Genomic DNA, 11,760 nt, shown 5'->3' with positions numbered 1-11,760 from the left:
CAAACTCCAAGGTCAAAGTCACAGGGTCTAAGATGTTGGTACCCTCGGAAAGGTTTTGTCACAAGGAATACTCATATGAAATATCAAAGCTCTAGCACTTACTTTCAAAAGTTATTAGCAAGGTTAAAGTTTCAGACAGAATTACGGAATTACAGAATTGATGGAGAGGACAAAAAACAATATATCTTCGAGACTTCCATCTCGGTTGCATAAAAATTATACATACTTTCAGGGGTAATAAATACTACTAGGGATTATGAAATTCTTTGGGTTCAACTCTCACTGAAAAATTGTTTGAAAATGAATTCATTGGCGAAGGTTTCGTGTCTCTATGATTTTAAGTTTAGAATAATCATCAATTAAAAAGTAAATGAAAGAATTGCAGTCATTTACAAAGTCCCTTCTAAGACAAATCATACCTTTTGAGTACCCTTATGTTGAATTTCACTATCTATAGTTGACTACGTACGACATTTGGTCTTTACTGCATTTTCAAGGTGAAAATACTCATTTTAGTTGACCCCATATTTTCACGACTTAAAGTTTCAACTTTTTATAAAAAATATTACGAACCTTCATGGGCATTTAAGGACTTTCGGATTCCTTCAAGTAAGACCCTGACTTTTGAATTTGATAAGCTAAATATCTGAAGGTTTTGTGTTCTTACCATTAATGCAAGTCACCTAAGTTCCCAGAAGGGTCAAAGTTCATAGTCATTATATGATGCATTGAAATCAGAGATATGATTGTTTATGCATAAAGAGCCTCGTCCTAGACTGCGAATCTTGTCCTCTCCGTGGAATTTCCCTATCCCACATTATGTATCTTTAGGATATCGTTTACGCTGAAGAGGTAAAAGAGATGCAATATTTTTCGTATTTTTGATGACCTTGATCTTTACCTAATTTCCAAGGTCAAAGATCCAATTCCATTTGTTTCCAATTGTAAACTTTCAAGAAAACACTAAATCTCCTTAGGGGTCACCGCACCCTCGAAATACAGAATATAGGCAGATAAACAGACAGCTAACAAGTAAAACGACACCATGTCAGAAATATTTCTATAAACCACTTAAACTTTGTTGTCCCGGGCTATGATTGTGTATCTAGTTTGTTTAGTCAGGGATAAGAAAACTTTCATAGATTAATATATTTTCACTATCCCCGACTCAGTTTTACAATCATGGTAGAGGCTACCAATATTACTCTGCATTCTATGTGGCTGTTTGATGGCCACCAGTCTTTATTACATAATACGAAATAATGGATTTCACTCTATGAGCTGTAGACCCGTCATCCGAGTCTTAATTTCACGATTCTTGTAGAAATATTCTTGATCACATCAGTTTTGTTGTTCGATGTCCATGAGTCAAGAACACGTTTGTAGTCAAAAGAAAATTATGCATATGAAATCACTATTATGCTGATTATTAAACATTGCACCATTTGGGATTTTAGCCCTTCACAAAATTCACAGAATTTGTTGCCCTTACCCTTGCCTATATTCTGTACACCAAATTTATAAAGAATTGTTCACGTGGTATCCGAGAACTTGAAAATGTTGAAATGTCAATTATACTTGACGGGCGGCGCACGATGACAAAACATCGTAATGGTAATTCGAGGGGTGAGGTTGAGTAGAACTCTTCAATGACAGAAGTTCATTAAGTTTGCAAAGAATATTTCACCTATACACCTTGCTTTACTATATCATTTCATTGAAGTAAACATTTCTGGGATATACTTATGTGCATGCATAATAGAAGTGCCTTGGACTCAATTTACATACGAATGTACATTGTAAAAAGCCCATTAAAGCCTACCTGTGGTCCTGTTGGCCCGATTGGTCCACGTGGTCCATAAGGTCCCTATAAGTTATATGCAAGACATAATCAGTATAAACATACTTGTCAAATTTCAATTAAGATAACAAACATTGAATGCTGAAGTAAATAGATCTGTACCAGTGTATTCAGAACAATTTCGGAATAACATTGTTAAAAGCTTCATGTGAATAAATCTGATTAATAAATGTTCATTTACTGTTTACTTTGTTTTATATCTGATCATTCAGCCTTGAAATCGTCCCTTATGTATATCAGAATGGTCCCTTACATGTATGAGAAAGTCAATTGAAAGTAAACAACGGCTTTGCACAAAAGCAAGATGAGAATTCTTCGGTGATACTTTGTGAAACATTGACAGAGAATTCAGGTGTCTGTTATTTTTGTTGTTTTATTTTTAAGATTTAGATATACACAAAGACACTTCGATAGAGAAATGGGGATAACATTTATGAGTTACTACTGTAACGGCTAGTCCAAAATTAGATTATGTGCAACTATCAATAATAAGATATGTATTAACATCATCTGATCTACTTAAATATGTAAAGAATCTTTGTACATTCATATTTATATACGGGAACCCGAATTTCCTCGATGCGAAGTACAAGGCAACAGCAGTCCTTAATAAATAAGAGATTTTACTTGGCATCCTTACCTGACATAACACTGGCATCATTTCCTAAGTGTTTCCCTTACATTTGTACCATCCTATACCCCATGATATATCCATAACACAACTTATTCCCAAACTGAATAAATCAAATATGGCGCTAAAATATGCGGTACCACGAGAGTCGCTCGTGCTGTAATTCGGCCCTCTTCAACCGTTTGCTATAAAAGCCAGGCATTTGAGACCAAGTAGAGAGAAGAGAAGAGAGAGACTTAAGATACACTTCTCACTATAGAATGGAGCCTGAAGAGTCCAAGAGGATGGTAATTAATCAATTATCACTATGGTAGTGTATTACCCGGCTAGGATTTGGTGCCACCCTTTTGTGATTAGTAGTCTTTGATCCGGCTGTACTGTTGCATCTATCCGGGTATCCCATCGAACCCGGTTAACTTTATATTCTATTCGGGTTTCCCACATTTGATGTTTTATATATATTATCATAATTTATTATTTCATTAAATATATATGTATTAATTAAAGCCCATCTCGTGTTTGGTTTTAAATGATTCAAGGTAGATCTCAGAAACAGGAGACCCACGCATAAAATTATTGTAACCCAAGTCATTGACGGACGAAACGTTACACTACCAAAGTTAATAAAAGTAGTTAAGTATATAAAGTATTTTATATAAATTCATATATGACAAATAATTAGATCCTAACATTTAGTAAACATCAGCCAAAAAAAAAAAAAATCGCGATTTATGAAAGAATACTCTCTTCGAAAGTACATGATGAAATATATGTGATAATTTTCAGAGTTTGAACTATTAAAATCAATAGAATCTGAAAACGATTCGAACAACAACCTTCCAATCAGTAATGGAAATGTCGGTTGACAATGGGAGCAATCTTCATGTTTCTTGAAATGTTTAGTGGTACATGCACATTATGGTATATACAATCATGTACGCTTAAAACGGTTAGGAAAACAAATACGATTACTCATTCCAAGGGAAATGATTCATAATAATAATAGTACTTTGGATATATTTTACCATATTAGCAGTCATGTACTGTGGTCTTTGTGCACCACCAGCCTTATATTGTGGTCCATAAACTGCAGCGTAGTAGTTAGCATAGGCCTGGTCAGCAGACTGTAAAATAGAAAAATCAAATATTATATATTTTGATTGATTATGTTTTCCGCCACAGTTATCTGGTGGCACCCAGTTTTTATTGGTGGAAGAGAGAACCCAGATACAATATACCTGGGAAGAGACCACCGACCTTCCGAAAGTTAACTGGGAAACTTTCTCACTTACCGGCGCGATCGGGATTCGAACCCGCGCCGACCAGAGGTGAGAGGCCGTGTGATTTTGAGCGCGATGCTCTAACTATTCGGTCATTATTCGAATAATTGCTTAAAAGAAAGATATCATATTCGAATTGATATATCAAACATTTGTAAAGTCTGACCTGTTCATTTTGAAATACGAAAAAAATGGAGCATTATCAGATAACGTCACGTCACATTTATTGGTGGATTCTGATGATACTTTACTGTATCGGATTTAATATTGGCGTCAATTTTGCATGCATGCAAAGATAGGTTTTGATGTAATAAAATAAATCATAAAATCAAAAGCCGCAAATTATCACATTTTCTGATGTTTGAAGACTTGTTTTGACTAAACAATTCAATCTCAGCTGGAACGACTTCAAAGTCGATCTTTAAAAAAGCAGTTAGATATGTATTACATGCATAGACTACAGCTATTTTCTGTAATGAATAATAAACTCCACCTTCAATAACTACGGTTTCAACGATAAACATGTCTAAATTACATGCTCCGTGGAACCAATATGGCTACCTTCACGGCTCGACTAGTACGTTTTTATTTTTGCATTTAACTAGGAATGAATTTATTTTTAGCGGATTATAAAGCGTAAATTGACCCAATTAAGATTATATAGCACATTATGCTCCAACAATGACATTAATCTGGAAAAAACAATGTCGTTAAATACACTCGACAAAGGAATGCACCATCAGATGGAATAATCCAAACAATTTCCTTTTTTCTGTCAGGAACAATGATGTGCTCGGATGGATACTGGGCACAAACAGAGAAAACCTCAAGAACTTGAAAATACAGCACCGTCACACCAAAAATACGGCTGAATGATCACATTAACTACTAGGTGATTCATTTCATTACCCTGTACATTTGAGAGAAACTCCACCATGCCAACTAAATGAATAGACTCTATTCACGCGCGCGATGAAGTTAGTTTTCAAAACGACGTTGTATTCACATGTGCGTGTGGATGCGAGAAATGGAGGATACATGCTTAAAATGGAAAACAGGCTCAGTGGCTAATTATTGTGCCCCACAGTGTGACGAGGATAGTCATCGGGGCACTGCAACATCGTTCCATTCTTTTCCAAAGGTTTCATCTGTTCAGAAAGCTTGGATTCTAATGACTAGAGAGGCGACGAAGGCCCCAACTCTAATGTAAGATTTTCACATGTCTGAAGCAGGATTGATAGTTTTTCGAAAGATTACAAAAAATTCTGTATAAGACATCTACCTTAAATAGAATTCGAAGTACGTTTTGTACATTTTTATTGATTTTTGGCATTGTAAATGTTTTGAATTTCTTGCTCCAGTGCGATGAAAATCGCATTGAAAATGTGTCAGGTGTGCAAGGGGAGTCGCACACTCTCTCTTATATATCATTTAATTGATACGTTTTGAGAAACATCCGGATTTGCCGAAGGCAAAGATCACCCCCCCCCCCCCCCTCTAAAGGATCTGTCGCCCTCATCGCATCAAGTCACTCACTCCCTACTTTCAAATGTAAGTGACAGCACCTCAGGGTATGGTAATGAAATGTTTAATTTTTATTAAGCATTTCATTATTCGTACATCATAAATGTACGAAATAGGGGAATGGATAAGAGAAAGTTATGCAAGTGACTTTTTTGAAAATTTCGAATCAAATATTGATGTATTATAATAATAGTCTGAAAAACATTAGGACATTTTACTATTTTTTTCCAATGTGATGATATAGTGTCTAAGACAAGGCAATGCCTCCTACTACCTTCTAATTTCAACTATTAAAAAAGCATGATGGACCCCCTTAAGCGCTCACATATTTGACGCCTTTTTCAATTCCTGCTACTTCTAAACTTATTGAGAATCCTGCATAGTATGTACACTGTATCAAAAAACATTTGACAATTTAAGATATATTCATTCTCTCAAATATTTTGTAGATATCCCAATCCATCTTTGTGAGCTCCAAACATTTTGAGAATATGTAGTGGAAATACTGGTAGGTAAAGTAGTTCAGGATATCTGCTGTTTAAGACATGTACATTGTTGTTTGCAGAATGTCAATGGTTTGAAAGAAATAAAGTTACTGTTTTCGTGGATGATCCAGAATAATGTCTTTGGTCTCAAATTGTTGTTTAAAATAATGTTTCGGCTTTTATATTTCAAACAACATTTAAAGTGGGTCTAGAAATTTTAAAAATCGGACGCGGATGTCTGGGGTTGTGATGGAACAGTCACTACCCTTGTAAATGACATATATCTGTTACGGCAGCGATTGTAATACTCAATCACACAAAGTCAAAACTGAAATGGGTGAGGGGGTTAGACTTGTAAATTATTTCCTATTGGTAGAATAAAAGGTGATGATAACGATCAGTGATTAATCTCATAATTCCTATAAGGGGCCTCCGTGGCCGAGTGGTTAGAGCATCGCGCTCAAAATCATACGGCCTCTCACCTCTGTCGGCGCGGGTTCGAATCCCGCTCGCGCTGGTAAGTGAGAAAGTTTCCCAGTTTACTTTCGGAAGGTCGGTGGTCTCTTCCCAGGTACATTGTATCTGGGGTCTCTCTTCCACCAATAAAAACTGGGTGCCACCAGATAACTGAAAAATTGTTGAGTGTGACGGAAAATATTAATCAATCATAACTCCTATAAGCAATACAAAATAGATACTTGGGCAAACACGGACCCCTGGACACACCAGAGGTGGAATCAGGAAACGAAGTTATCCATAGTCAAAATCAGTGTGCCAACAACGGCCTAACAATCGGTATGAAACATGTCAGACAGCATTTGACCTAATGATAAATTGTATTGAGGAACTAGATCGTTATAATGACCATATAATTTGCGAAATGCTGACTTCAGTCGAGACTGTTGAAACCCCTGTACCATCAACTTGTTTGTCAGTAGCTTGCCTCGATTTAAAAACTGACTATACGGAGAACAAGGTCTTGCGTATCGAATCAGTTGAGAGACATAAACACCATATGCAGGCGATAATGGAATATTGCTACATAAATATGGGAAGTTTACGATGGAGAAACTGAAATCATCCCGTTTGTCATACAGTTGAGTTGTCAGTTTGCCGTTAATGTCTACTTTCAATAAAATATCTAAGTATGAAGCAGAAGTGGGCGACTCTGTGCTGTCTTTAATTTCGAGCTCATATGGATATATCGAATCGACATATGAAATGACAGTTATTATTGCTAATAGCCGAAACGTCGTCGATATATCTAAATGTCGAATTGAAGGCCACAGCAAGATATTTTCTCTTCTCATGTAGTTTTTTAAGAAAAGTAAATTCTGCTTCATATGAATATGGAAACAAGTCAGCTAATAAAGGGACACAATCCATGCCCATGGGAATTCCAACAGACTGTTGGAAGACCTGATCACCAAAGACCACGACGATATTGTCAGTGAGGAACTCGAGCATATTTTTTGTTTCAACTTCAAAGTACTTGTGCGTGGAATCAGACATGGTGTTTAACAAAGTAATATTTTGGATGACTGATCACTAGATATGAATATATCCTTTTCCGATTTTTGTTGAAGAAGCAACTGTCTATAATGTCAAAAGTCTAGTCTTCAATTTATCGTGAGGAATTGTGATGGATAGTGTTGAAAAGTCTTTGATGTTATTGATTTGGGGAAGGTTTTTGGATTTCAAGATTACTAAAAGTTCTTTTGAATTTTTTAGAATCCACATTTGATTAACACCACTTCTGACATATATAGTAGCACAGTACGTTTGAAGTTTCTCCTTCACAGCTGTTAATATTTTAGTGAGGAGCAAAGATAGGGGCTTGGTAGAGCACTTACTGGATCCAGCAATGTATCTTTCTTTGTAAGGGTTTTTAAGTAGTTTAGGAATCCAGTATAGGTATGGTAGCTCATATTCATACGACCCATTGACTGGGATATTAAATGTGTCTAAAACTGAAGCATGATTTTGAAGAATTTCATCTTTTGAAGGGGCAGTTAGAGTACAAGTACGATTACCAAAAGTGGAATTAATGCCAAGTTCGTTTAAAATACAGTTGTAATAATGAGCCTTACAAACAAAGACATTGTTGTTACTAGCTTTGTCAGCTGGAACCAAAACATATTCCTCATGTAACCTTTCTAATTCTTTTATCACTTCTGGTTTATTAATCAATAGATGGTACGTACTTTTGTTTTAATATGTCTAATGCGAGATTTTGATATTCCTCTAATGCTTTTAACCCATTCTGACAATGTATCAAGTTCTTTTTCATATTTAGCCCATCGTCTGGCATAATTTTCGACAGAATTCATAATAGAGATGAAGTTCTGTCGCCAATTAAAAGACCGAGGTTCTCTGTATTTAGGACCTTTTAGAATAAGTGGTTTGAGGTCCTCATTTTCAACTATATCAACATCACCAGTAATGACATGTCCAACTGGACTATAGTTGGTTGTAGTTGGTGGATTATGAGAAAAGTTAGGTTCCGGTCCCCTTGATATTACCTCTTCAATAAAAGTTGTTATGAATTATGATAACAGCACTGTTGACTTTGCTTTATTTTACTGATTTTATGCTCGATTGACTTTGAACCTTTTTGAAAAAAACAGCAGTTGCTCAGTTATAAATTATTCCGGACTGCATTTAATATGTTTAAGGAGAAACGATGCATGCATGGTACCCCGTGTCAACACCTTCGCGTTCCTAAACAGTATAAAAAGTTTATTTCCCGCATATATTAACATTCAGATTTTGTGTCATTCATTTCATCGGAACTATATCGACCCGAAGCAATAATCCCAGAATTTATGCAAGTACAAACTTATTACTATTATTACGAACACTGATATATGAAATACATCGTACATACTTAATACAACAGTCAAATTTTCTACATGCATATAACATGCCTTGTCTCGATGTAAAGAATTAGTGAGTGGACTGGAGTTTTCTTTGAATTTTTACAGTTGATGATCCAGACATTTTGTACTTGATTTCCTTCCACTCTTGCGCACGCACGCGGTTTTTTCTTTCATGTTAGCCTCTGTATCAAAACTGATCCTTTCACGTTGATGGCAATACAAAGACAAAAGACTGAACGCACGGTGAAAGTTTTGTGAACGGTGAACGCGAGCGGTTTGTGAACGCAAAACTGTGAACGGGGAGTGCACGGTGGACGCACAGAAAAATGGTAGAACGTTTCACACATACACACGCACACAATATATATATATATATATATATATATATATATATATATATATATATATCACTAACAGAGGATTTGATCCTTGCAAGGTACAATCCACGATTGATGAGATGTCACTACAGGACCGACAGTCCCTCCTCCAGTATAAAGAAAAACCTCAGAATGACAGGGTCCCATTGGTCACTACGTATCATCCCGCCCTCAAGAACATCAACGGTATTCTGAAGAAACACCTGCCCATTCTGCATGCCAACAAACGAATGGCTGGTGTTTTTAAGGAACCACCGATGGCATCCTTCAGGCGTCCCAGAAACCTGAAGGACATGATAGGACCAAACTGGATAACCCTTTACCCAATGGAGGTTTCAAAATATGCTCAGACCTCAGATGTCAATTATGCAAATATAGCTCAGACACTGAGGGTTTTAGCAGTCCTGTCACGGGTCGCAGTTATAAAATATTGGGAAACTTTTCCTGCAAAACCAATAACTGCATCTATCTCATCAGTTGCGATGTCTGCCAGAAGCAGTACATAGGAGAAACAACAGACCTTCGCAGACGGGTCAACAACCACCGGTCCTCCATCAGAACCAAAAAAGATTTGCCAGTAGCAACACATTTCAATGGCAATAACCACCGATGGGAGGACATGACAGTAGTGGTTATTGATCATGACCCTAGTTGGTCAGATACCGAAAGAAAGCAGAAGGAAAAATTCTGGATGCACAGGTTGAAGTCATTTGAACCGCATGGTATCAACAAACCTACTGACTTCACGAGGATGAATACGGGCTAAACCCTTACTAGATTTTAAGCTTCATCTAGACCTACTCGTCTGATCATGTCCCTAACAGTGGTACTATGACCTTTTTTGAACACTTTTTTTTTTCTTTTCAATTCTGTTTACAATCAGTCCATCTTTTTTTTTAAAAATTTGAACTTCATAACCGATTGCTTACATGTAAAACCCATTTATCAGTTTCCGTGATTCTGTGGGTTTTTTTTTACACATCTACCCTAGACATGATCAGCACGGGAATGTCTGATGTTGATTCAATTTCCTGGGCTGCCTAATCTTTGTTTTTGTTTGGAGTTGGTCCATTTTGTTAACTTATTCAAACTTGTTGTTTACATTATCTTTCTCTCAAACTTTGTTCATCTCTTACTTCGTTTACATAGCTTATTTTCATTTATTTATTTATTTACTATTTATTTATTTTTTTTGTATTTGTTACTTATTATTATCTTTTATAAATTATGCATGGTTAAAATAGAATCTCTCTGGGTACGAGTTAGCTTTACTATTTGTCAACGTAATTGGGTTAACTCGTTCCACTTGAGATTAAGTAAGTTTATTGTTTTTCTTTTCGGACATTTTGGATCAGTTCTTTGGACGAATAAGGCATGTCCTAATTCGCTCCACTTTTAACATTGATTGGCAAGCCTAAAGACCAAAAACATGTAGTCTGCGTTGTAAATACGTTTGTAGATTAGTGTAGTTGTAGTGCTAGATGTATTTATATGTAGTTTTTGTTATTATGCTCTGTTGATATTGACCACATTATGTAATTGTTTTCGTTTGTCCTGAAGAAGGGACGGGTCGTCCCGAAAATTTGACAATCTCGTTCGTGTCGTTGGCTTTGTATAATTTTTTGTATTTGACCTTGTATCCACGTTGTGGATCCGACACTTTGAGGTATCGGGTGTTGTTGGAACTTTAGTGCTTATATATATATATATATATATATATATATATATATACACAAGAAACTCTGGTTTGATTAAGTGCTGTAGCCTAAATACTAAGTCATTTTGTATGCCAAATCTTTTACTCACTATCTTCTAAATTTGTGGCGAATATATAGACGGGGGGGGGGGGGGGGGGGGGGGGGTGACAGGTGTCCCTCTAAATCCGTCAGTGGCCACTGTTGTGTACATGTATGTCAGATTAAAAATAATCAACGACTTTATATGTACATGCCCATCTATACAATACATATCTATTTTCAGGTCTGTATTATATATATTAGTTAAATATATATAATCTCTTTACTTTAATAAGAGACATATATAACATCTCTCTGCTTGAATAGCTTTATAAGAAAATTCAGATGAACTGATTAAACTTGATAGCTAACTTTATATATATATAATACATGCATATTTTCTTTGAGAATATAAAGCCATATAGATACATGTATAGTTGAATATAGACACAAAGATTGCAAAGGATAGTTTTTCTTTATATGGGGGATGGAGAATTAGTACATATTTTATCAGAATATGAAATATATGGAAAAAAAATTTGCGAGACATTGCATAGATATTTTCAGTAAACTATGGTAATTGGTTCCTGATTTAAATCTTTACAAATCTAAAACAGCTGATCGAAATCCTAAACCACGCACACTTACGTTTTCGCACATCGCATATTGTGGTTGTAGTATAAGGAGAAATACACTTTCTTTTCGCTAGATTTTGTATAAATGATCACTGATATGCATTCCCTACTCTAGATATGGTGTATGTTTATTCAATATTGTCTGTCATTCAAGAAATTGCAATGGTTATAACGTATGCAAAGTAAAGAGTTTCATTATGCCGCCGGTGAGGCCGTCGAAACACATAAACAAACCTTCAATATCGTGCACCTAACCATCTGCAAAGTTGCTATATCCTTTTAAAAGTGATTTCTGTAGGACCTGAGAACTGCTGACCTACGTAGTAGTGATCACATTGTTCATATTCCAGAG

The 11,760-nt window shown here is 35.9% G+C and overlaps 1 protein-coding gene and 1 long non-coding RNA gene across 2 annotated transcripts in view; one reads left to right on the top strand and one right to left on the bottom strand.

Annotated features, from left to right (window-relative positions):
* The window catches only part of LOC130046761 (uncharacterized), an 8,581-nt gene extending 2,594 nt beyond the window's left edge, over positions 1–5,987 (top strand). The window contains exons 2-3 of the long non-coding RNA XR_008795761.1: positions 4,552–4,978; positions 5,746–5,987. This is a non-coding gene — a long non-coding RNA (uncharacterized LOC130046761). The remainder of the gene's footprint in view (positions 1–4,551; positions 4,979–5,745) is intronic.
* The window catches only part of LOC125646538 (fibril-forming collagen alpha chain-like), a 283,991-nt gene that overhangs the window by 212,469 nt on the left and 59,762 nt on the right, over positions 1–11,760 (bottom strand). The window contains exons 7-8 of the mRNA XM_048872886.2: positions 3,518–3,616; positions 1,823–1,867 (exon numbers count right to left, since the gene is read on the bottom strand). Coding sequence (XP_048728843.1) covers positions 1,823–1,867; positions 3,518–3,616 — 144 coding nt within the window. The remainder of the gene's footprint in view (positions 1–1,822; positions 1,868–3,517; positions 3,617–11,760) is intronic.

This window comes from Ostrea edulis, chromosome 6 (assembly GCF_947568905.1).
Source record: "Ostrea edulis chromosome 6, xbOstEdul1.1, whole genome shotgun sequence".
Classification (NCBI taxonomy): Eukaryota; Metazoa; Mollusca; class Bivalvia; order Ostreida; family Ostreidae; genus Ostrea; species Ostrea edulis.
This window is presented reverse-complemented; position numbering and strand designations above follow the sequence as displayed.